Here is a 26,585-nt window from a genome sequence, read left to right as displayed (position 1 = left end):
GCATATTTCAAACACTTGTTAGCGAGCGTTTGACATTGAGTTATTTTGCGCAGACCAGGTGAGATGTCTACTTCTTATGCACTGTGCAAACAATCATTCAAGCCTGCATATTGCATATTTTCTTTCTCCTTCGGCAATTGCTTTCTGATGATAGGATCTGAGCCTGGACTCTTGTGTGTGACGCCCCGTGGCTAACAGTTACCAATTACAAATCACCTTGCTTCTCGTATGAATTCAGCATAATCATAGTAATTTGAAGAACACCTTCACTTGGAATGATATCGGGCACATTATTAGGCCGAGTCAGATCTTTGAATATGTAGTAATTCCCTAACGCCACCATTGGTGTTAAATGTACAGACACGTTAGTATTTATCTTTAGATGCATGGAAAGTGTGCAGCTGAAGTAAATTGGAAAGATAGTGGAGCTAGGAGCAGGGCCAGGCTGGTAATAATGCGCAAGGGTTTGTTTACGGCTACTTTCTCTATAAATTTCTCTGTTGCAGTAATTTGTTTTTCGTTCCGATGAACTTTCTCTTCATCTCTTCAAATACATGATGTAGATTCTGCCTGTTGTGTTGCCATGAGAAGGAATTCTTCATCCAGAAATCTATCGGATGGGCTCTACGCAACCACTTCCGCATTGCCCCCCAGGCTGTCAAAGACTTTGTGAAGGAGAACAAAGACAAGCTAGCTCCACTGAGCAAACGAGAGGCTCTAAAGCATGCTTGAAGAAGAGTCTGGTAACTTTTAGGATTAGCAAGCAGCATCCATCCGGGGAAAAAGGAAAATCAATTCGACAGTTATGTCGTGCTGTTTTTAAACTCACTTGGGAAGATACAAAATAAAAGACTGCTCTTTCTGCCTGCAGAGAGTAACTCAGGGATCTGTTGGAGTAATGTGTGAGATAATACAACACTGCTATCCACTGCTGATTAAATATGCATATTTTAATTCTGTTAATATTCTCAGTCGGGCTTCTTCAGAAAAGGAACTCTAACCATTTCAAATGAGACTCCTTGATTGTCAACAGAATAGGCCAACATACCAATGACGTCACACTTGGTTCACATGTGCACCTTTCTATGGAGCCAGTGGGGGCCCATTGTCCCCTGTGGCATCATTAATATCGATGTCTACTAGCATGGGAGTATCTACACCTTTGATCTCATCACCTGTATTTTTTTCATTACAATTTCAATTGACAAAAAGTTCCATTGTTACTTCTTGGCTATATTTTGTGTGCCTGTAATTGTAAATAAACAGTAAATAAGAGGCAACTTTTGGAGTCGTCTGAGTGAAAAGCTGACTGATTTATACGGTCATTGAAAAAGAATAGCCATCACGGTAAGAACTCTGAATAAGCATAAGGAATAGATATCATGGTCAATGGGACTTTTCTCAATTGATCAATACTAGTAGCTATAAAAATGATCAGGATTGGACTATTTGCTGTGCCCCTTGGGTGTGTGGAAAATCACATTCAAATTGGAGGACTGAGGACTGTTGAGGTAATTCAGTCTGAAAAAACAGGAACATAGAGTTTCATTTGTAGTTTTTACAATAAAAAAGACAAAATGAAAGTAATTTTACATGTACCGTTTCTGCATTATATGCAATTTAAAAGGTGTTGTAGCTGCATGTTAAACTATTAAAATATAGTCTTAAATATAAAATCTTCCGATCAACTGTGGCACAAATAAACATCTGCTCCTTCTCATAATGGATTTTGAGTGGAAAGAGACTTTTTTTCCTTCCTTCAGAGTTATTATCAAGGACATGCTACATTGAATGTAGGATTTTCTAAATTTATGGAGTTCATTTTTAGATTGTACAATGATTACAGGTTCTTATTTAAGACAAAAAAGTTTCTCCTGAGTATCCTCTTCACACCATTTCAATAAAATCCTGGTGTTTACAAAGAATTTTGTCATTTCTAAGGTTATTTGGAACACACTGGTGATATTTTAGTGCTATTTCGTCTGTTGGAAATTACACATATTTGAGAGCATCTTGCATAAAAGACTTGACACAGTTCCTAGAGTGTTGGAGAAACAGCTGTCACTTAGTCAATAAGTCAATTACAACTCGAATCCTGAGTCCTGTCATAAATCAAAGCAACATGCAATGGACAGTGACAGCGTCATTCAAATAACAGGTAAAATGACTCGAGGATGGAAGAACTGTGATTGGCTAGTGGTAGACTCTGTGATGATGTCATTGTAACTGCAATGGGAGGAAGTTTGTGTAGAGCAAAATATAACCCAAACCACTGCTCCTCAAATCTTCTATCTTGATACTTTATTTTACAGCTCTTTAAGCTCATAATCCTTTTCATTCCTGTGAATCTCTACATCTCCTCAAAATGGTGGCCTCAAAAAAAAAAAAATGTGGATGCCTGAATGGTGGAATGACGGTCAGGTTTTCCAACCATTTATCTTATTTGTTGTAAATAAAACCAAAGGCACTCTAGCAAATGCCAGTTCATATAACCTACACAAACAGCAGACTTATGTTGTAGCATTTTTGTGTCTAATTTCACCTCTCTGCCTAAAACAGTCTCAAAGACTCATGCATATGTAACATTTAAGTCATCACGTTCTGCTCATATTAAAGTAAACAGGTGACAGGATGAGTTGACGTAAGCTGAAGTCCTTCTGGTATGAATGCTCTTTCATCACAATAAAATATTGAATTGTAACCCCAATGGGCTAGTCATGTCAACTGTTTACCATAAAAAGAACAAGAAAAAAGAAATCAAAATATAACAGAATCCTGAGCCTCATGATGTCACAATATTTGAAAATAAATCTATTTGGAATGAAATACACATTTGCTACCTTCAGGAATTGTTCAAAAGAATGACCTTTAAAACAAGCCAGTGATGACCTCTGTTTCAGGGTCAATGTCGATGTCAAAGAAGCAGGGCCTTGTGGGCAGACCAGGCATCGTGCTCATCTGTAAACAAGAGGGAGGAAAGAATTAATATAGAGCATGCAACCAGTCTAATCTATTTTACAACAGATGACGTGATTTTTGTGCATCTTTCCTCGGGTGAAGTTAGTGTCCAAAACCTGCATGCAAAAGTCAAGCCTAAATTTTTATTTTTTTATCTTTTTATGCCAAGTCAGTGAAGAATGACTACATTTAATAAACTCTGATGATCAATGATATTAATGCAGACAGACAGTCATCAGACAGTCCTTACCGTTCCAACCAAGGGATAGAGGAAGCCGGCCCCAACACTAGCCCTCACATCTCTGATCGGTAAGGTGAAACCGGTGGGGGTGCCTTTCTTGGTTGCATCGTGGGACAAAGACAGATGTGTCTTGGCCATGCAAATGGGCAGGTCATTGAACCCTTGGCTGCGATAGCGGCTCACTGCCTTCTTTGCTTCTTCGGATAGTTCGATACCATCTGCTCCATAGATTTTACGTGCAATTGTTGCAATCTTGTCTTCAATGGGCATCTTTGGAAAGAACAGATAAAATGATTAATCAACATGTTGCCAATTATGGAAAAAACAACATGTTGAGTAGATAAGTTTCAAGAGCACGTCTCTAGTCCAAATTTAGGGTTCAAAGTGAAAGTTTAGCGAAAAATGAGCTTTTGGCAAACGGTCCACTTGGTTATCATGTCATATAAAAGCTGTTGGCTTAAGTCTTGTCAGACTCATTGTCCGAAGTCACAGGCTGTACTGAATTAGAACATATCTGTACACACAGGTAACGTTTCCAGGTTTGAAGTTCTTCCAGTACGTAGCATGATACTTCAAGACGTAGAAGACAAAAGGAAACACCTTCCTCCCTTTTCCACATTGAATAAATCTTTAACCGTGACACGGGGGCTGTCATCCTGTTATTGGCAAGAATCTGAAAATTTTGAGAACACCTGTGCTGAAAATGTCCTTAGTATGTGTAGAAGGACTGGGACTCAAGTCAGAATATTTTGCAAATATTAGCACATCTTGCATACTGTGTGTACATCCAAACACTCACTCATTTTACCACTTCCTGCCAGGGCAGTTATCAATGTCGATGATGCTGGGCCGGGATATTTATAATTTTGTTTCTGTTTTCAAAATTCTTTAAAAATTCCTATTTTCATTTACTAGACACTTACAAACACGTGAAGGACTGTCTGGTGGCCCCTCTAGCCTGACAGACAAAATCTATTGACGCCTGAGTATTTCAGCCAGGCATGCAGCCTTGTAAAAAGAGCCCAGATTGTGCGGTGTTATATATCTTTCTTTTGTTCATGAACCTGGCTCAGCGTGCTGCTGACCTCTTTTCAATAGGGGCCAGATTAGCATGTAGCGGTGCTGTGTGGCTCATCGCTGTGGTGGTGGAGCGCTTTTGTCCCCAGAGGTAATCCGCTCGCTCTAAATGCCCCAAACCGTGGTATACTGTTTCAAAACAAGGCTGGATTATCTCCACTTTTGAGAGTGAAAAAATGTTGGTAATGCCCAGCAGCCTGGTCTTTTGTTCTGAGTACAGTCTTTTGTTACAAGGCCCTGTTCTCTTTGTCCGAGTTTGGAGACCCCGGCCACGCATATAAAGCATACGTGTCCGAATCCGGATTCCCCGGCAGGGAGTGGTTAAAGCACTCTTATTCCCAATACAATATCATTTCAGCAGACTTGGGTACTCCAAAAGGCATCATTGCCCTGAATAGTCCTTTTACGAGTCTCTGTACAAACTGACCTGAAGGTCGTAGAGGAATTTGAAGTCACTTGGCTGTTGACAGGCTTTCTCCAGTGCACCTGCCAGAGCAGCTGCCCCAGCACCTCCCTCACTGAAATGAGTGGCCATGACTGCGTCAAATGCACCTGCCTCCCTGGCCAGGCGCTGAATCAACTCCACCTCCTTCTCAGTGTCAGATCTAGAGTTGGAAGAAATGGGGGCAAAGCTCAGCAGCTGTGCATGTTAGCCGGTCTTAAAAGGAGTTAGCTCTTGGCTGGTCTGTGTGTTAGACCATCGCAATGACGTCTTAGTGTTAAGGCCGGCTTAAAATGCACAGCTTGCCTGGGGTTGGTTTAAATAGTCTCTGGGGACTTTCAAAATAAATGTGGGGAAAGTTAGATTTCTGGAATAAGTGACTGGAATATGTTGAATAATTTCCACAGAATAGCACTGCTTCAATGGAAAGTATTCTGAGATGAAAAGAATCCTTAAAGAGGAAACATGACACCACGGTGTACTGCAAATACAAATTTCCTTGACATGTAGTCTGCATTTTGGACATAGTTTGGGCAGAGATGCATGCATGTTAAGCTTTGACTGATGCACTGGTGAATGTAGCAGGGTAGCCTGTGCTGTTAAGCATGTTGCTCTAAGCTGGCCAAGTGAAGACCAGCTTACCAGACAATGGGCTCGGGTCATTGCCTTATCCAAGACTTTTGGAACAAAACTTGCAATTTACTTGAATTTGTTGATGGCTACCACACAAGGCACACCAAAGAAGGAAGCATTCTCTATCTGTTTGCGGAGGTTGCAGAACCCTTCCTGGACCAAGTCCAGATTCTCCTCGCTGTATTCTTTGGGTAAGGGCTGGCCTGCTGAAACCTTACGAGATATAAAAACAGTGAACCAGTTAGTCAGTACAAGACACTGTAACCTCCTTTTGTAAAATACAATGGTCATATAAGCATGTACGTGTTACTTTAATTCTGACAAGATGGCTGGTTATCAAAGTTACTCATAAAAGAAACATCTTCTCAACGTGTAAGAAAAAAGTGTCTTTAATTTTACAAGTTAACTACCTGAAGGCAGATTCATTTATAAATTATAGAAATAACGAGACATTTTAATGTTAACGGTGAAATTTGCCAAAGATGAAATATGTTGAACTTTGCATAGTTTGCAACATAAATATTTGCCTTGATGTTACAAAGATGCTTTTTCGCTTACATTTGTGCCAAATATGAACAAGCATCTTGTCAAACAAAGGGGACATATTAAAGTGTTTGGACAGATTTCCCTGAAAAGAGCTATATGATAAAATTCTCTTTAAAAATCTTACTTTGAATAGATAAACTCTACACCAATTAATTAGACAAATGTTAACCCCCCAAAAAATGTAAGAGAAAATGGCAGCATACCGTTGGTCCCCCACCGTGCATCTTGAGTGCCCGTACTGTAGCAACTAATACCACAGCATTTGGCTGAAGACCGGAGTAACGAGACTTGATGTTGAAGAACTTCTCCATACCTATGTCTGCACCAAAGCCTGCCTCGGTCACTGTAAAAAAAAAATGATGCCGAAAAAATATTTGAACATTTCACAAATAAACCAAATGACAGTAAATTCGCTACCAAGCATTGAAAACTTAAACCTGACAACATACATGACCTGTTTTTATTAAGCGCATTTTCATAAATATTAAGTGACTGATGAAAACAACTGTTGCCTGATAAAGCTCATACAGAATTATTCGTACAAATTTGTTGTCCTAAGAGTTTTATGTTCCACTGGTCTTCCAAAACTAAGATAGTACAGTCAAAGCAATGTAAGATTTGCCTCTGACTCTTACTACACAATGATTACCTGTGAGCAACAGTGTATGCCAAAAATGAAGTATGGAAGTCATTAGCAATTTAAGAACGTGAGGTCAGCCTAATCTGCATTGCCGTATGCCAATTTACATGTACATGGGCATGTTCACGTTCGCGTGCTATGTTCTTGAATGACTTCACCTTTTTGAAATGAGACAGGTTACCAGACTTGCCATTTATAAGTTGAAACTTAAATAGAAAAGTAAGGTAAGAAATTCATTGTACATTCTGCTGAATAAAGAAATTGAGATTGAATTTCAACTCAACTAGGCATGTAGCCTTCTTATGACAGTGGAATACAAACATATTTTGCAACAGCCATAGAATTACATTATCCGTTACAATTCTAGTTCTCCATTACCAACGAATCCATCTTTTCCAACCAGCTTCAAGGCAATCATGTCAGCCAAGATGGATGAGTTGCCATGGGCGATGTTGGCAAACGGCCCAGCGTGCACAAACACAGGGGTCCCCTGAGAGGGTGGATATGAAGTGGTAAATAATTTGGTCAGTGATTCGAAAAATTCTGACATCAGCTGCTGAGGGACTTCCTTGTAATTTCATTTTTTTTCATGACAGAGCAAGATATGGTGTGAAAATACTAGGTCAAGCAGCTGGCAGCCATAATAAAAAATTGTAGGATCCTAATACAGCCTCTGTAAAACTGTAACTGCGCCTCACTGTCTCCTCTCTACAAGTTTCTTCAGGCTTGCAAGCTACAGTGCCTAGGGCACTTCTGAGGAATCTTTTGTGTCATTACCAGAAATGATTAATAGTAATAATTAATAATGTGGTGCATTTTAACGCTTAACCATGAAGGTTGGAAAGTTTTTTACTTCCTTATCTGCAATAAACGCCATGATACTTGTCCAACTTTTAAGAACAAGAGAGGGCACTATTACAGTTCATGAAAGATGATTTTTGCACCAGCAGTAGCAACGTGGCATCTCTTTAATTCTTTCAGAACGTCTTGAATGACTGCGTGGAGACCGTACAAAAAACTGACCCACCTCCAGCGTCTGCATGAGATTGGGCCTGATGGCGTCTTTCATCAGCACCGTCAGGGCCCCACTAACCCCCACATCCTCCGCAGTCACCGGTTCCCCTGCCTTGTTACTGGCCACTACGATCCGTCCCAGCCGCTCCCGCATGTCAGCCAGGCTAGTGGTCAGTGCCAGGATGGCCATGATCTCGCTGGCCACTGTGATGTCGAACTGTGCCTCCCGGGTGATGCCCTTTTCCGTCGGTGATTGACCTATGGTGATCTTGCGCAGATAGCGGTCGTTGGTGTCAATCACTGTCGATGTCAACATGACCAATCACTTACTTTTGTCCATCATGTAAAATGACTGTACAACAGTGGAACTCATGTGCAAGACGTAATTATTACATGATTAAGTCAGTTGAAAAAACTTCCCCATTCACGGTATTTCACAATGGGGAGCCTTGGAGGCCTTGTTATGATTTTTAAAATAGTTTTTCAAAAATGAGAGCTGAGAGCTTTAAATTTAAACTTAAAATGCCTGACCTTTTTCGCTTCATGAAGACTGCAAGCCTTGTATTCAGCATTTTACCAATAATCCACACATGTTCTATTGCAGTGGTACCATGACACCTGAGGGCGCTTTTGTGAACTAATCCGAAGAGTATCAGTGGCACCACTCTCTGACACGATTTTAAGTCAAACTATGGGGAGGAGGGAGCATGAAATTGGAGAAAAAGATGTGGTTTCAAAAAAGAATGTAGGTGAGTGTAACCAGTTCCCGTTTTCATTTGGCCTTATTTCAGGTTTTTCTACTGCCAATATGTTGGAAACAATAGAACAAAGTGTAATCCTATTGACATTAAAATTGCAGCTCAGACAGCTCAACAGTCCGAAATCAGAAATTGGCAAAACTTATGACAGGACATCTATAAGGTAACCCCCCTTTGCCACTGAACAGAAGGGCAAGCCACCTATACAAGCCTGAACAGTCCTGTTTCATAATGTGCCTCCTTAGGTCAGACAGCAGATCGTAAATCTATGGTGCAAGGAACACTCTTCTATGCTTGTAAACTAGATACTATTTGTTTCAGAACAATAAAATCTACCTCTTTGCCAGGTGAGTGTTGACAGATCGATGTCCAGACGAGCAAACCTGCGGATCTCATCTTCTGTCAGGTCATCAGGGTCAGTCTTGTCAATACCAAGTTTCTATCAACATAACAAGCAACAACTCTGTGACTGCACTGGACACACGCCTCCACAAACCTCCTCCATGACAATGAAATGTAAACGATTCACACCATAACTAAGGACTTGGCACTGTGCCATCACATTTGACCTTCCAAGTTCATGTCCCCCTCCCTTTCTGAAAATCCTGGCTCCATCCCCTGGAACCCCCTAAAACCAAAGATTTTATGCAGACAATGTTCAAGTTGTATTTCTCTAGGCATGCTCAAAGGAACTCGCAAACCTAATGGTTAGAGAATTGAGGAAATTCCATGGGAAAAATGTCAGCATTCTCAGTATAATCCAAGGATGAACAAGCCGGTCTCTGCTCACCATCTAACCTATGGGGTTGGAGACTACAAACCTGGCACTACTGTTGATGTTACCAACTGTCCTTTAATCTTTTGACACAATGCCTACATCAAAAAATATATCCTATGGGTTAAGAATCCCAGTTGCTTTTCAATGGATACACCAAAGAAATGGTTGGGGAAGTGGGAAAAAAAAATTTATGGCCCACCTTGAGTCTCTTCAGCTGAATCGGTGAAAATTTCCTGACTCCGTTCTTGGATGGCACCAGCCGGCCATAGAGAGCGCTGTCCGTCTGCGTGGCTTCGTGGAACATCCTGGCATCAATGGCGGCAGCCAGGAGGTTGTTGGCGGCAGTGATGGCATGGATATCGCCCGTCAAGTGAAGGTTGAACTGAGGGGAAAAAAGGGAAAACCAAAGAGAGAGTTGGAAATGCAAACACAAACAGAAAACAAAATTTCAATATGCTATATCAGATTTGAACCAGCCAACCCCCCAGCAACTCTTAGGTCAAATAACTGCGGCGTTTATACTAGTCAGAAGAGCTGTGGTTGAAACTATCACAAGTCCACTCACAAGCAATAGGAATGACGGTGTACAATGAAAAAGGAATGCTTCTATCAAAATTCATCAAGATAGCTTGTGACTTAGGTTTAGTTTTGATGCTTTGTGATGGACTCAACCACAGCCCGACTCGTCACCAGGAAGTCAAAATTTTTCACATAAGCCATCAAGTAACACTCAGTTTGCAATGTTCACTAAACTTTATCAACAAAGTGCAAAACTAAAGTTAAGGACTTTTGCCATGTCTCTTAACTGCTCAAAACTGGCGTCCATTCGTATCAAGCAACAGCAAAATCAAGTTTTGTACCTGATTGGTGTTCAGAGCGTATTGCTTATCTTCAACTGAATGTTCGCAAATAAAGTGCAATTGTACGAGAGGAACTCACCTGAACACTTAGACAAGATGTCTTTCATTTTCAGTACTCAGAGTGACGTAGTGCCCTTAAGCAGTACCCTGAAATTGACATTTGAGATCCTATGTAACTGTAAGAGTGTTCTCTAGTCTTTCCACTTTCCCTGTCTTCTCAGTTTCAGTACAGATGGAGTCCAAAGAGAGAGGGAGCTGTTTTAAAAGCTTGCAACTACTGGCTGTGTACATACCTCTTCCATTGGAATGACCTGTGAGTAGCCACCTCCTGCTGCACCTCCCTTGATGCCAAACGTAGGCCCCTGGGACGGCTGACGGACGCAGGCAAAGACGTTCTTCTTGAGGTGTGCCCCCAGGGCCTGGCACAGTCCGATGGTGGTGGTGCTCTTTCCCTCCCCCAGGGGTGTGGGGGTTATGCTAAAAAAGTTGAAATCAACAACAAATATTCTCCACAAAATATTCTCCAGACACTGTTTACACTCTCTATCAATGACAAAACAATGCATTTGGCAAAGTTCAGTTAAGCTAATTTGCGAGTTGACCTAGGGTTGAGTGACTTGTGATTTGTGGCGACTTGCGACCCGCGCTTGATTAAAACTCTGGTTGTACTCCGACACTAAATCCAAGATGAACTCCACGATGAAGGCAGTGATGCAACTACTTACCCTGCAACCACGACATACTTCCCATTAGGCTGATCCTTGAGGCGTTCCAGGATGCTCAGCGAGACCTTGGCCTTCTTCTTGCCATAGAAGTCAATCTCAGAAGGCATAAGGTTCAACTCCTGAGAAAGCTCAGAAACATCCTTAGGTGTCTGGGCCCTGGAGATGTCAATATCAGAGGGAACTGGATCCAGAGGTGAAAGGGGAAGGTACCTCATCTTCCACAGGTTGCTCTATGAAAAGATGACATTCAGTAATACTTTTATGTCTCAAACTTGTCTTTACCTGGTCTGAAAGAGCGTATTTTACAAGACAGCTCCCCAGCTCACAATAATTCCAACAGAATTGCAATGAAATCTTATTTCAGATCACTGATATATTCAACATCCATCAATATTTGATTATTTCACTTAAGCAAATCCTGAATCAGATGCCAAGAAGTTTAACCCCTCCAAAGTTCTGCCCACCTTCATCCAAATTATGCCAAACAACACTTGCTGAGATTTGGCCATTTTTAAAAGTCCCATCATTTTTCCATTTTTTCCTCCCTATAAAAACTTATCCCATAAAGTATCCTCTTATCCTCCAAGTGAAAATGCTAACTGCTTTTTAGCCTAAACTTCCAACTATGTAACTGGTAAGCAAATGCTGGCAATAATGCAATTATTGTTCAAATAAGATGAATCAAAAACAGAAAATTAAAATATGTTCAGTAATAAAATCAACTTTAACACAATGCAAAGAATTCACAGCACTCTCAATGATTTTTTTAATCATTTAGCTACACTCAGTAGTTATGCTTGAAAATATTATGCCCAACTTTGACAAATTAGCATAAATCAAACAAAACAAACACAAAGCCAAGAATACCAAGTTCCACGAACTATTCAACCCAAGCACAGCAATGCTTCGAGTATCCAAATATTGTATGATTCTCACATAACTTCCACCATTCATCCAATGGGGTCTGGATTGTAATCGGAAAAACAGAGTAAGTGCAAAGGTCCAAAGAAATTCCAACCACATGTGAAATGTAATTTCATGATTGGAAAGACACGTGCACATTGCATGTATCCAGCACTGGGTGTACATGTGCCTCCATCCAGTAAAACCTTTGGCAGTATTACCTATACCCGGCAAGATATGGGGCGGAGGGATATCCCCTCTTACATGTCCAATCCCTATAGTCACTCTAGCCTGTTGTTACCTAACACATCCCCCTAGATGTCTGTAAAGAATTCCCTCTAGACTGTTGTTACCTAACACATCCCCCTAGATGTCTGTAAAGAATTCCTGAGATTCCAATCAATGACGACACAAAGGTGGGGGGGGGTTCTTCGTCCAATATCTTGCTTCATATGGTATTACTCATAGGAGTTCACCTGTCAATACACTGGACATATCCCCCCCAATTCATTGAAATACAGATAGGTAGCATCTGCCAAACCAGTGAAGCGTGTCCCTGTGGAAACTCTGAAATGGAGTAGCAGTGGTTAAGAAAGGGGCCCAATATGTAACTCAAATGAGCCACAAAGTCCCTCCACACCACGGGCAAACATTCTTTCTCCAAGTTGTTAACTACTCACCCTACACAACATTAAACAGTTCAAAAGTCTCATTTCCTCTCTGGAACTTTACACACAAATGTCACTAATTTGGGGACTGTGAGGATGTGGAGTGGTACGAATTTTGGTGTTTCACAAAGAGACACTTCAGTGATTTCTGGTTCTATTTCATGAATAAAGGAGTATTCCATTTTTTCAGAGGGAAGTCCTAGTACAATGGGTACAAATGCAGGACGAGTTTCAGTGACACACAATGCAGAGGGAATGCAAATTGCTCGTAATGCCACTCGGTAGATGGGCAGCTCTGACTTCAAGCGATAATGTTAAAGTCAATATGTATAAATCTGTACAGAGTCACCTTAATGTTTGTGACTTCAAATTTTCTGAAGAGTACCATGTGTGCATTATGAAAAATGAAAGTGCCCCTTCTGTTTGAATTTACTACAAAACAATGTGCGATGTTGCTGACAAAATACACTTCTAACACTGCACAACAGGCCCATTAGGTTTGGAAGCATTTCAGTCATTTAATCTCAAGAGAGTCTTTTGAACCTTCTCAAAGAAAAAGGGGGAGTGAATTCCGCCCCAGTCCCAATGTCAGTAAAAAATATGGACACATTCATATTTAATACACGTGCAATTTTCCCATACATTTTGTCAATGTCAATAGTGTGTCTTTCAAAGATTTGAAATAATGGTATAATACTCGACTTGAAATTTATTTTCATCAAGTGCTTCATGTTTTATTCAGCAAGAAGTTTTGGCTTAACTGTGAGGCTATCAAACAAGTTCACAAAAAAATTGACTCCCTGATTTTTCGGGAAAGTTGTACTCACTTAATTAGGACCCCAAATCATTACACTTCACAAATAATTTAAAAGTACTGTGTTCATGGCAAAACATTAATCACTTCCCAACTTATCTGAATACTTGTTCAAACTACCCTGACTGAAAATCAATCAAAGTCTACTTTAAGAAATCAAACCCTAATGCAGCAACAATCTCTTCAATGAATCATCATATTTAGCACTTGACAGCTGCAGTATTTTTGAGTGGGGAAAAAATTGCGACTGCTAACTTTGGGATTGAAGAGGACCAAAGTGGATACGTCATGCGCACAATCATGTTGTGTAAAAGGCATTGGAGCGAGAACCAGTGCATGAACTAACACACATTGGTACTCCATTCATCTGCATTACACTTTCTGGTAGAACTGGATGTCACACTTTGCTACTCTATGATGATGCATGCAGCAATTAAATACTACTATGGATTACAGGCACAGGCCACTGTACAAGATCCTCTTGAGGGCGCTTTGAAAGTCAAAATGGCCCCACTTCTTAACCACAATACTTGCTTTCCGAAAACAGTTGTTAAGTTAACTTAGCACATGTCAATGATTTACAGTGTTTTTTCCTCTTGTTTGAATTACATGTACACTGATGCTGATGGCTTCCCACAAATCTTAATTTATTTTAAGCAACTTTCTCCATAATACTGGGGAAGTAAGTGGGGTTTGACAAGGTAGGAGGCAATTTTACCATATGTAAAACTATGGGCACACTAACAATCTTATTTCAAGTAAGAAAGGATATAAAAACCCACAAAATTTGGAAATCCTGTAATTGCAAGAGGACTTAGATTCGTGAATACACAGCCATTTGTAAAAACCTACAATAATCACATCACACTTCCATGCTGTCCAAGTTTTCCATAAGGAGCATATCCATCAGTATTTAAATAAGTCTGGTACCAAGAATAACAAAATTTGGAATACACTTCCACAGACCAAACTCTGGTTGTCTTCTTTTTTTGTTTTTTTTAGCGCCCTTGAGGGGACCTTGTTGTGCATGAACTATGCCAGTCATCCTCTTCTTACTGACTAACGTTTTTCTGGGCTTTTAGCAGTTCCCTCTTGGCACTTTCCAAGGTGTTGCTCATCAGCATGGCAACCGTCATGGGTCCCACGCCACCGGGCACTGGCGTGATCTGAGAGGCCACGCCCTTGACGTCGTCATAATCCACGTCGCCGACAAGGCGCCGGCCGCTCTTGGTGGTTGCGTCTGGAGAGAAGAAATGATTTGACAGGAAATGCTTTCTCATCAATGGGGATTTCCCCCAAGAAAGTTTCTTTACTGTATTCGATGAAACGTTGCTTTCAATGAATCATTACCTGAGATGAACACCTTAACAAAATCTAACACTTCATTTTGCCTTTCTGTAACTGATTAAGAAAATGCCGTACATCAGTGCTGTCTAAAAGCTTCTGAGCAAAGTTCACAAACTTAATTGGGTGGGATATGAACCCCAAACATCCTGCTCACAAGTGCAGTGGGTCTAAACAACTGTATCACTTTTTTTTATAATTGGGGTTTGCTACCTCTTGAAATTACAAGAACAACGACTTATCCAATATGTCCGTGCTTGGTGGACAGAGCGTTCAGGAAGGATCAAATAAAAAATTCCATGGGAATTCAAGACAGTTCTAAACTTGCAGAATTGCCCCATATATCCATCTGAAGGGACTGGCTAGTCTTTGGCTAGATCTGCTACTTACCTTCGATGAAGTTGATGCCACAGTCAATCACAACAGCGCCATCTTTAATCCAATCTCTCTTGACCATGCGTGCTTTGCCGATGGCAACGACCACAATATCGGCCTCAGCGACCTGTTGGGTGATACAAACTATTCACTTCAATATTTCAAAATTGATAAGAATACTTAATACCCAAAACAATTTGTACGAATTATCTACGTGTTAAGGCATAGGTTAGAGAGCATATGTCTGCAAATACAGTGAACTAAAAGGGGGTGAAAACTTAAATATTTAATTTTCGTAAGGCAAAGATGGGAGATCTAAATGGCATGGTGCAGATGTTCAATGTTTACTTAAAATTCCCACGATTGAAATGATACTTTTCCTTACAATGAGACAGAAAAGCACGCTCTCAACCACAGAATCCACTCACCACAGAGGCAGGATACTGGGTACGTGAGTGGCAGACAGTAACCGTTGCATGATGACCTCGGAGCAAGTCAGACATCGGCGCACCAACGATCTTACTGCGGCCCATCACCACAGCACGTTTCCCTTCCACTTTCACGCCTGATTTGAAGTTGAATGGAACAGAAGAATAAACCATTAGGTAAACTTTACTCATTTATTTACTGAAGATGTGAAGCTCTGCGCCTGTGAAACGGAATCTTTGTCAAACTTCAACCAAAGCATGTGTGTGATTCGATGCCAGAAAATGAGTCTTGAGGTCAGATTTGCAGTGAGTGTATTTCTGTGTGCATTTGTTATGATACATCCCTCAGTTTGCAACCCTGATAAATGCCTGACGATGTTAACAATTCCTATGGATTTAGAGGCTTTTAACTCGGACGTAGCTGCTGTGACTTTCAATTCGTTTTGTTGGGCAGGTTACATTTTGCTTCTTCACCAATTCACCTGCTTGTGACCTGGTGCCTTTCAAAGTTCTGCACTGATGAAAACCAATGATCTTACTTGAGCAATATCCACAGCATACATAACCAGCTCTAGCAAAACCCAATACATGGGGTGAAATTCAAGATCGGAATTTGGAATCAATGTAATGTATGTACAAACAACATACTGTAATTTGATTTGTGTTTGAGGAAGTTTGAATAAAATCTGATAAAGATGTTGGAACTTGAAATTACAGTTGAAATGGAATTTGTTAATGTTGCAGAACCATACTGAGTAACAGAAAATAGTAAGAAGCGTCAGGTTTTGCCAGAGCCGGTCACATATTAACAACTGATGGTGTGAATTGTTTTCTTGACGTACCGCTGCGTTCCAGGAGCACCATGCAGCCTTTAGGTGTACAAGGAATGAAACAGGAATCCAGTTCTCCTCTGGCTAATTTACCGGCATTGTGCACATGCAACCTGATGACACACGAAAAATGTACTACAAAATAACAGCTGAAATAGAACAGGATAGCATCCTCATAACTCCACAATGTATGATCATAAAGCAGTGCTTTGGTTAGTGGTTGAGTGCACGAACTCAGGTACAGACAGCTTCGTTGATATATTTGTTTCTTTTGCTGAACAAAGTTGTAGAGGGTTGTGATACTTTCTAGTGTCACTACGACATTTGTAGTTCCTGTAAAAGGCATCATACAAGTTGGATATGGTGCCGAAAATCTGGTAACGGTAAACATGCACAGCTGGCGTGCAACTGGAAACTTTGTACAGTATTTGTCAATTTGCAAAGGCACACAAAAGAAACAAGGAAATCGGCTGATCGGAGGAAAAGTTGCGTACCAGAAGTCAGAGAAGTGAAAAATAAATTGATTTAAAACTTCCCTTAAACCAGGGTTGCAATCTTACAGACTTTCCATAGCCTTTTCTGAAAAATGCGATCTCCTGGTTTCTCTTTCTTCTCCCCATCCCAACTCAGTACTTTAGATTCTCCCCCAAACCTGGTACTTTTTCAGATCTGAACTTAATTACACTGAATGGGAAGCAGAGAGAAATATATAACATGCATAAATGCTTGCTGTAGAAAAATCACACAAGCACGGCACATGCTCCTATTTGGGACAGAAATTAAAAACTAAAAGTATGTATACTGATTATGTACATTATTAGCCAAGATGTTACTAAGAATTCCCCCATGTGCCTTAATGAAACTGGCTGATTCTGGACCCAACTTCATAGTGCTGTTAAAAAGTAAGTCTACGTCTGAATCACTTGGCTGCTGCTTGAAATTACTCAGGTTATGGGTGATGGCTATGGAGTCGTATGTTACTTCAAGCTCCTGCCAAGTAAGTTGGACACGACAAAAATTGTGCTCAGCAAACGTACATGCTAGGCAAGGTTTGCAGGGTACCAGTCACAACCAATGCACATACTGCGACTTTGTGACCGGTAACCCCTTAAGCAAGTGTTCTCTGTGCTTAGCAAATTTAATAGCTGAAACAATTCCATGAAACTGGCCCCCGACATGACTCCACTGGACAGATATGCCTACTGACCCGTCAACATCTTTGGTAGGGACGACAGCATTGGCCAGTGTGTCTTGGTCCATAGGCACCTCCGAGTCGGGTGGCATTTGGACAATGATCCCATGGACTGTGGGGTCATTGTTTAGATCGTTGATCTTGTTTAGCACCTGCCGATGAAAAAGGACACAAAACTTAACGGACATTTTCCTCTTTCTGTTAATACACCTGTGATAAGCACTGGCTTTATGTTTTGGATTTGTTAGCACCAAAAACTCCCTAATGCCCAAACACAATTTGCCAAGCAGAATTTTACAGGGGTGAGATTGGAGGAAGCTGAAATATCCATGGAGTAATCACGAGAGGTCTAAAGGGCCCCACAGCACCACAGGGCCGAATAATATACGGTTGGTATGTATTTGTCAGAAGTCAACCATTATGCCTAGCCTTTAAGTATGAACTTTTGTATGTAAAACAACTAAATTTGTAAACGAAATGAAACGAATTTGTAAAACATTGAAAAATCCGGATGAAAAATTCCTGAAATCAGGAATAATCTTGACAAATCTCACCACTGAGAAATGAGTTGCCAGGAAAAATGGAACTTTTTTTTTTGGCTACATTTTTATGACATATAACCTACATTTGGAGTCAAGTACATTCATGTGCACAGCAGACCTGTTTGTCGACCTGTGACTGGTAAGGGGTTTTATGCTTATAATAAAAGCAACTAAAATGCTTTCTCTAGCATTACTGTCATCACCAGATTTTTTGTCTAGGTGACGGGGAAAACAGTTTTTTTTCCGCAGAAAAATTTTATGGGGGGAGGCAAAGAACAAAGCACTTATTAACTTTGAAGTGATAAACCCTTGACAGTGGAAATGGGGTCAATTTTGATTTTTTTTTATAAAGCAAATTACTTAGATTCATTGCCCTTTTTTTTCTCAATTTCTTTCACTTCTATCCTTCTACAAATATATTTCACCTTATAATATACAATAACAGAGGCTATTTAAAACAAATAATTACCCAAAGTAACAAATAAAATACAGGGGAAAATGGCTATTTCAAAGGTCATTTCTAAAAAAAAAAAAAAAAAAGAAGTGGCAAACCTGCTGGATTGTTGATTCCCTTGGTAGCTTGTAATGGTTGGCAGTGATACCAATCTAAACCATCACAAAATGGTAAACAGTGAGCAATATTCATGTTGACCTCTGTAATCTTTAATGAAAAGTCAAAGGTGTAATATGCATGCATGGCAAGTTGATATTCTGATCAATTGCCAGCAATCGTTTTCTTTTGTTATTCATCTGTGTTGGTCACTTGGCAGGTCAGATGTCAGTTGCAAGGGCAGTGTTATACTACATGTACATGTCTATGCATACAGGCACACCTGACCAATCATGTGATGTCAATGCTGAACAGAACTGAGGACCTTTTCACAGTTGGATCCAGAGAGAGGCTGCACTGGCAAAGCTTTTCAAATGGGTCTTATGAAGCACATTAGATTAATAACACTCAAATGTAGCCTTCCTTTTGTATGCTCTGCTCCAAATTCTATCAAAAAAGGCAAGTTCGGTCACACAAATCTCAGTAAAACCACCAATGTTTCAATAATTTCTTCGTATGCAAAACTCAGTTCATTTGTACAATATGCTTACTGAACAGCCAACCATATCCAAATCGTGCATGTGGTCTTTGAATATATTAAACTTTTAACTTGAAAACAGATGTTCCAATTTTAGAAACAGCTGTATTTCCAGAAATACTTTTGTGAGCAACCTACCTCTTCTGCTGCTGCCAGCTTGTGCTTGATGTACCGATTGGAATCATCCCTGTCACCAATCTGTAGAATGAAGCAGATTACCTCAACAAATGAACACAAGTATTAAAAATATCTAGTTTCTTCCATGATGATTAGGAAATAATCCGCAGATAATTGCTCATACAATCGAAATATGACAAAGTCTCAGTGCGACAGATATAATCAAAGGCTGTGTCATGTTCCATATGCTCCTTTTCAACAAGTAGTGACTATTAAATTGTTTCAACAGGCTAGGTAATCTAGGCAAAATAACAAATTAAATAACTTCTGATGAATTTGTCAAAACCTGAGTTTGCTCAGAAATAAAGTTTCTCTTTTTGAAATGGGAGTAACTCAATGCATAAACTATTTTAAGTGCTTCATGTAAAAGAGCACCTCTAAGGAAAATATGTTTCCTCTGATTTTTTCTGTTCAAATAAATATGGAAGCATCCAAATCGAACGCGAAGTCAGTTGTCTTCAGAGCTCAACTAGAACAAGCTAAAAGTTTTTTTTCCTGCTCATTCCAAGATACGAATTCTGAACGTAGATTGCATCATTCGGAGAAAAAAGAAAAAACAGCAGGAACCCTCCCCTCCGTTCGTAGTGGATAAACCCTTGTGCATGCCAAATAATGCATGTAGCCATTGTTTGGCACACACAAGGGTTTATCCACTACAAACGCAGGGGAGGGTTCCCCTCATTTTCTCTGTTTTCTCCAAATAACGCAATCTACAAAATTCACATGTTGGCATGAGCCCCCCCAAAAAACCCTTATAAGTTTTAAGCCTTTTGTAGTTGAGCTCTGAAGACAAATGACACTGCGTTAGATTTGGATGCTTCTATATTTATTTGAATGGATAAAATCAGAGAAAATGTTTTCCTTAGAGGTGCTCTTTAACAAAGTAATTTTGAAGGGAGTCAGGTTGTTTTCAGATAACAATCAATGGTACAATTAATCTGAAAAAGTTTTATCTAAAATCAAATCACTCTTGTACATGTACATGTAACTTCTGTCTGAATTTGTTGGGCCATGTAACAACTTTATGCACAAACCTGCACAATGGCCAGTCCTGGGGCAAAGCCAGGGTTCTCTGCTTTCAACTTGGTAATTTCATCTTTCAGCTCAGCCCGATATTCCCTACGTGGACGAGAAAAACAGAGAGGTGCAGAGTTGTTAATTCCCCCAGGATACAGGCACATTTTGCTTCTACAGTGAGTCCCTCCGAGGTAGAAAAATGGGGTATTACCTCAGAATGAGCAATTTCCACATTACAACTGTTGATCACAGGTGGGAAAAAAATTGCTGGAAACTAGTAGCAGGAACAGAATGGAACACAAACATAAGAACCTAAAAAGTTAAATAATAATGTGTTTTTGTGTACTTATAAAACTGACATATTCAGCCACATGACTGCTCAAGGTACTATCACATAATCATTATCCGCTCTCTTCATAAAAGACCTATTCAGGCAGCCAATACCAGCATAAAACCAGTCTCTATCGGTACCCTCAGGTACTTATTTATACTGTTTTAAAGTGGAAAGCAACTTGGGCAGAGTGAATTGCTCAAGGTCACAACGTGCAACCAGCTGGATTTGAACCCAACTCTCTTTTCTTGAGTCGAAAACACAAACCACTAAGCCGTATTCCTTTAATATATGTTCATGAATAACAATAATGCGCATACCAGCATGTCAGTTTAAAAAATGAAAATATTTCACCATAGCTCCTTACGCCCTTCCCCGAAAGTTTCTCAAAGCTGTACACAGGTAATGATTGGTCGCTATCTCTTTGCAGTAGTCAGACACTCAAGAATCATTTGCTAATTCATAGCCTGCCCACCTGCAATTGCTTAATATGTCATTTCAATTGGAAAAAAAAATCTACATCTAAAACAATTCCCATCAGCCCCGTCCATGTACATCAGTAAATGGTCTCAACTCAGACTGCGGCCATTAGTTCCCTTGGTTTGTGAAAATGAGTTACACTAAGTCTGGTAAGCCAGATACATATATTTATCAAATTGAATATCAATGAACACAAACATCTGTATGGGAAGATGATCCGCAAAGGCCAAAGGTCACTGTGATAATCAGCTGAACGTTTACAGGTTGTTCCCGTAAAGAACATGTACAATACTCAACACAACCACAGCTCAGATGTACCCTGACCCTACAATAAAATACACATTGGGTTGCATAACTATTTCAGAACACAGAGCTTCTAAAAGTATCTCGTCTAATCTCACTTATCAAATCTGTCAAAAGTAAGGATTACATACCCCCCTGACAGTGATGTTATTTTTACTTTTGGAAAGACAGAATTGGCTTGCTGAACGTAATCACAATAAAGAAACCTACATTTATGCAAAACTATACATGTAGACAGCAGGCTACATTTACAAGAATGAAAGGAATGACAGGCAGTGCACTAGCATGACTTCGTGTAGTTTGCATGGGCAGAGGATCTATGCTGTTGGCCTGAATTCCAGGCACCATTCTGTTGTTCAAATGACAACATGCAGTCCTGCACTATTGATCGCACGATCATGGGGTGGGGCTACACCTATTGCTAAACAAATCCTGAAGTTGCGAAAAAGAGCTGTACATATCATTGTTAAGGCTGGTTAGTGTGATCATACTGCGCCATTTTTTGCCAAACTTAAAATCCTACCTTTTAACGATTTGTATGAATTTTGTTTAAGCAAATTTATGTATAAATGTAATGTATACGAATAATGTATTACCATCTTGTTTTAATGCATGTTTCACCTTAGTATCAAATGTTAATACCAGTAATACTCGAAGTGCATTCAGAAAGCATCTCTATGTTAAATTCAGTAGAAAAGCCCTAAATAGAAATAGTCTCGTTAATCATGGCATTTCAAGTTGGAACAAACTGAATGATGCTTTAAAATCATTGCCAACTCTGCCTGCATTTGCCAAAAAACTGAAAATGACACTACTTAATACATATTGGTAAATTTGTGATGCCACTTAATTATTATACAATGTACCCATCCGATAGATGGATTCAGCCATGGTAAAGTCTTGTCTCATTCCTGTATATCTGATGTGTGTATAGTCCTTGTCCTTGTCAGAGCTAGGTCGGGGTACAAAAGCTTTTAGCTTCACCCACTTACCCAGATGTTGCCCTCTGTTTTTGTGCTCAAGTGTTAATATTATTTGTTCTGTGTAATTATTTAATTGTTTTAATGCATTTTGAATCTAAATACGTGCAGTCTCGTCTTTAAGTATAGCAATGTACTACCTATGTGTCTTTATAGAGCTATGTTGAAATAAATGTGAGTGCAAACAATTCCACAATCACAATTCTGCCAATGGTGCCCAGCACTATAAGCAGGCAACCTACCAGCATGCAACTGAAATTGTTTTATGGGTACACGGTAGCAAATTACATGTACTGTAGCAATGATACCAACACACTATCAAACATGTCTCTCCATTACTTTAATGTTTCCAGTTTTTATCGCTGAGTCATAGTTAAATACAAAGTCTATGGCTTCTATCCTCAAGGTTCGGGCTACCATGGGTGTACATGTACGTGTGTGTACAATGTACATGCCTCCAACTGCCAAATTGACTAGCATGTCGTCATTATCAAGAAGTTAACAATGAGGATACCATTCATATTTACCATTCTAATCAAGTCTCGTTCCTTTTTTGCTAAATGTGTCTCCGGTCCCGGTCCTATTTGTATAAATGTCCACTGACACGACTATTTAGGGAAAAAGTCACATGACGATAACTAAGCCTATAAAGTGCCATGGGGCCGGGCCCTGAGCGGGACCTAGAGGAGGCAAAAGTTTGGAACAAACGCTGCTTCGGTTGGAATGCCTATGAAATGCAAGACAAACTGCATGTGAATTTGTATGCAAAACATGATTAGGCCTAGGATTTACTCCTTTTCTGGGTTTTCGATGATTTCCAGGATGGCTGGAAACAGAGTTGTAGATCTCGAGACTGGTCTCAAGACCATTTTTTCCTGGTCTTTGTCTCGGTACTCTGTGGACTCAGTCTTGGTCTCGTTCCCCCCTGGTCTCAATATTTTGCTGGTCTCGATATCGTGACCACCAATATTGCATACAAACGTGAATTTGTACTTATTGTTCAGAATCGATTACACTCGACTTGAGATCGTGTGTACACTGTAGAGTAGTATAGCTGTCATCATAAACGTACAGTATATGATACAACCTTGTTTTTTTCTGTCTGTCCACACATGCCAATACTTAACATGTAAACCTGCATGTTGATTTCATGTCTGAGAACGAGATAGCAAAATGCACGAACTACGCACTACATAATGAGGAAGCGATCGGCAGCATATATGTGCACTTCGTATATGGACGCCATTTTTTCTTGACGCTTGACACTGTTGAAAGAATTTTTAGCAGGGTTGGGATTATCATGGGGCCACATCAGGCACAATTGTCTTCTGATACATTGTCGATTCTTATGCTCTTGAAGTGTAATGAAGGCATCCTGTAAAAAGGAACTGTGTTCTATAAAAAGAACAACTTCACATGTACATGTATTTGAGTATATAGTTCATGTCATTCTAACTTCTAATTGTTTCTAATTGTTTCTAATTCATTCGAATTTTTTGTCCTCAAGTGCACAGTCAGCTGTTTTAGCCACGTTGCTGAGAAAATCCAAGTTTAATTGGCTTCATACCTCAATGATGCTTGATTTTTTTGGGATACAATAGCAGGGTTGCCTTGAGAAAATTATAAATGTGGCAAGGATTAAGTCATTGTTAATTAACTTTAGTAATGTTTTAACCCTACAAGGAAGCTGTGTTGATGTAAAAAAATTGTAAAAATTTCCTTTTGTTGCACATGATATATCATGATATTGTATTTGTAGTTCTTTTCCAATTCTTTTATTGCATATCTTACATACAATGTCTCAATGTTTTGGGCCATCAAGTCTCGGGCCATCAGGTCTCGGTCTCTAAGGCCTTGGTCTCAAACCATCAGGTCTCCATCTCCCAGGTCTCGACTACAACACTGGCTAGGAACCACTGCAAAGGGAGGGAAGGGGGGAAGGGGGCAGAGTCCCAGCCCCCTCCCTTTTTGAATGGGCATAGGCCTGTCCTACTTCCTGAACAGTAAGGCACTACTCTGTAGGCCATACTGGGTCCATTTTTTTGATGGTTCCGTATGCTTCGGCACTTTGAAAAGTGCCCTGCAATCGTACCAGAGAAAGATTCCGTTTGCCCTTTCTGAAAGCAAATCTTCCCCTAAAGACTCTATAATAATAGCTAACCTATGGAACTACATGTACTGGGCACGAGTGTATTTTGTAGCTTTTAACCTATACTATTGACAAAAAATGATTTTTTTTTACTATCCTCACCATCCATCCCTCGATGATCCGCACACATCTGCATTAGTGTGGTTCCCCGAAGTCTCTATACATAATCTGAATGAAAGTAGTCAGAATTATAGTAACTGGTATCCAAAGCAACATGAAATTTCGTTACACGAATACGCTGCGCCTGTTTTTGTCATGTGATATACATGTATGGCCACAAAGAATACAGATGTGTGCAGATCGTCAAGGGATGAGAGCTGAGGAAGGTAGAAAAAACTCATTTTTGCCAACAAAAAGGTCAAATGCTACAAAATACACTCCCGCACAGTAGTTCCATTATTATAATAGTGTTTTGGGGAAGACTTGCTTCAGAAAGTGCAAATGGAGGTTTTCTTTGGTACACTTGTGGGACACTTTTCAAAATGCCATAGTGTAAGGAACAACGCTCGAAGAGCCTAACTTGTGCGCAGGTCTGCTCCCCGTAGAGCGCTTGAAGATAAGTCTTGAAGGTTTGCATAGTGAAGAAGTATAATAGAGAGTAGGTTTGCGGTAGCACCATGGACGTATCTCTTTTGTGAGTATTTGCGGTTCTGAAAAGAACCAGTGGTAGTATGCTCTGCTTGTCATCAGGAGAATGCCGGATACTGACTGGGAGTGGAGCTTAAGTAGTCTAGTGGAGGATTCTGGAGACAGGGATTAGCCCGATGATGCATGAAGGCGGGAAGTCTGGAGAAGGGATTAGGCTGGCTCGGTAAGGCGTGGTGGAAACTTACTCAGGTGTGGCAGTACTGATGTGGGTGTGGATGGGTAAACATGGGAAGAACTGGGGCAGGGTGCCAAGGGTATAGATGACCCATGAGGCGGACTAAGAAGGGTTGAGGATGGGGCGCCAGATGTCACTGATGGTGAAGCCTGTGTCTTGCGGAACTGTTCTGTTCTTGTGAATCTCAATTGCCTCACAAACACGGCGTGGATGCCATTGCTCTATGTTGGCAATGAGATGGGCTTGGTGGTCTTCAGTGCTGGAGTGTTTGATGATGGCAGATTTCTCGAGATCCCCCGTCTTCCGTGGGCTCGGCGTTCATTGAGTCTGGTAGTGAGATCTCTGCCAGTTTCGCCCCAGTCCTTCCCATGTTTACCCATCCACACCCACATCAGTACTGCCACACCTGAGCAAGTTTCCACCACGCATCACCGAGCCAGCCTAATCCCTTCTCCAGACTTCCCGCCTTCACGCACCATCGGGCTAATCCCTGTCTCCAGAATCCTCCACCAGACTACTTAAGCTCCACTCCCAGTCAGTATCCGGCATTCTCCTGATGACGAGCAGAGCATACTACCACTGGTTCTTTTCAGAACCGCAAATACTCACAAAACGTCCATGGTGCTACCGCAAACCTACTTTCTATAATAGTCAGTCTGTTAACATGGTTAATGGCAGCTACCTCGTGGTATCACAAGTGTCTCTCCTCCTTTCAAAATCATTCTGTTCCTGCTGCCACTGCTAGGCTGGGAACCCTGAATATGTAGTCTAGTCAAAGATACTCCATAATGTACAACTAGACCCTGTATATAGGCTGTAAGTTCAGTGCTGGTACCGTCAATCATGTGGGCGGCCGCCGGCGTAGCACGCAGTGCAGTGAGGTTGCTCCATGCCGTCATGCCCGTGCACATCGCGTTTCTCGTGATCCAATCACTAGTACTACGAATTCGACTTATTCCTGTGAAGGAAGGCAATAAATGGCTGTGTTAAGTACTTTAGACACTTACGCTGAAATAGCCTTCCCGTCGATGACTTTCCCTCTTGTTTCTTCTGGCATTATGGGGATGCAGAGTTCAGCAATCCAAGACAGTTCTTAACAATAAGGTTCAAGTCCTCGCTTTACAACTTTTCGCGGGCTGCAAATGTTCGTCAGTCGGCACCCAGACAAATATGTACACCCGCATGTACTACAACTACGAGAGCGTAGCCAGCCGGCCAGGGCGCCCCCTATGCATGTGATATGCAGCGCGAGCGACGCCACTTCTTAACCACCGAATAACGTGCCACATGGGCCAGGAGTCGGCAAGACCTGGCCCATACTGCCTTATTACTCGTAGATTGCGACACTCCAACAATGCATTCCTCAAGAAGATGGAATGCATTATTTTTTTTACTTCTTCAACTTTAAACAGAGGTCGCCTGAAGAAATCTAGGATCATTGTTTTCAGTATTCAAGGGCAATATTGTGT

The 26,585-nt window shown here is 40.6% G+C and overlaps 2 protein-coding genes across 4 annotated transcripts in view; one reads left to right on the top strand and one right to left on the bottom strand.

Moving 5' to 3' along the window:
- The window catches only part of LOC110975178 (uncharacterized), a 46,120-nt gene extending 44,195 nt beyond the window's left edge, over positions 1–1,925 (top strand). For all 3 annotated transcript variants that reach the window (XM_022227401.2, XM_022227402.2, XM_022227403.2), the window contains one exon: positions 564–1,925. In XM_022227401.2, the coding sequence (XP_022083093.2) occupies positions 564–732 (169 nt within the window). In that variant the 3' untranslated portion in view covers positions 733–1,925. The remainder of the gene's footprint in view (positions 1–563) is intronic.
- Positions 925–26,315, bottom strand: mthfd1 (methylenetetrahydrofolate dehydrogenase, cyclohydrolase and formyltetrahydrofolate synthetase 1). Its single transcript, XM_022227391.2, has 20 exons — positions 26,124–26,315; positions 20,068–20,152; positions 18,995–19,054; positions 18,321–18,374; positions 17,242–17,378; positions 16,047–16,147; positions 15,205–15,341; positions 14,792–14,903; positions 14,122–14,297; positions 10,673–10,902; positions 10,241–10,424; positions 9,287–9,469; positions 8,646–8,748; positions 7,565–7,851; positions 6,916–7,027; positions 6,101–6,240; positions 5,422–5,564; positions 4,704–4,881; positions 3,209–3,469; positions 925–2,958 (listed from the first exon to the last, which is right to left on the bottom strand). Exons 1-20 carry the CDS (start codon positions 26,171–26,173, stop codon positions 2,869–2,871), a joined length of 2,823 nt encoding a protein of 940 aa, XP_022083083.2. The 5' UTR covers positions 26,174–26,315; the 3' UTR covers positions 925–2,868.
- Between the last annotated feature and the right edge of the window lie 270 nt (positions 26,316–26,585).

Source organism: Acanthaster planci, linkage group LG01 (assembly GCF_054643075.1).
Source record: "Acanthaster planci isolate LZ-2023a linkage group LG01, COTS_SCS, whole genome shotgun sequence".
Taxonomy (NCBI): domain Eukaryota; kingdom Metazoa; phylum Echinodermata; class Asteroidea; order Valvatida; family Acanthasteridae; genus Acanthaster; species Acanthaster planci.
The sequence above is the reverse complement of the archived record's forward strand: the minus strand, read 5'-3'. Positions and strand labels throughout refer to the sequence as shown.

Coding starts and splice junctions, on each gene's coding strand:
- mthfd1 (XM_022227391.2), bottom strand. CDS start 26,173: ATGCCAGAAGAAACAAGAGGGAAAGTCATCGACGGGAAGGCTATTTCA. Junction 18,375..18,994: donor AGCTGGCAGCAGCAGAAGAG/GTAGGTTGCTCA, acceptor GTGATGGTTTAG/ATTGGTATCACTGCCAACCA. Junction 3,470..4,703: donor AATTCCTCTACGACCTTCAG/GTCAGTTTGTAC, acceptor TTCTTTCCAAAG/ATGCCCATTGAAGACAAGAT.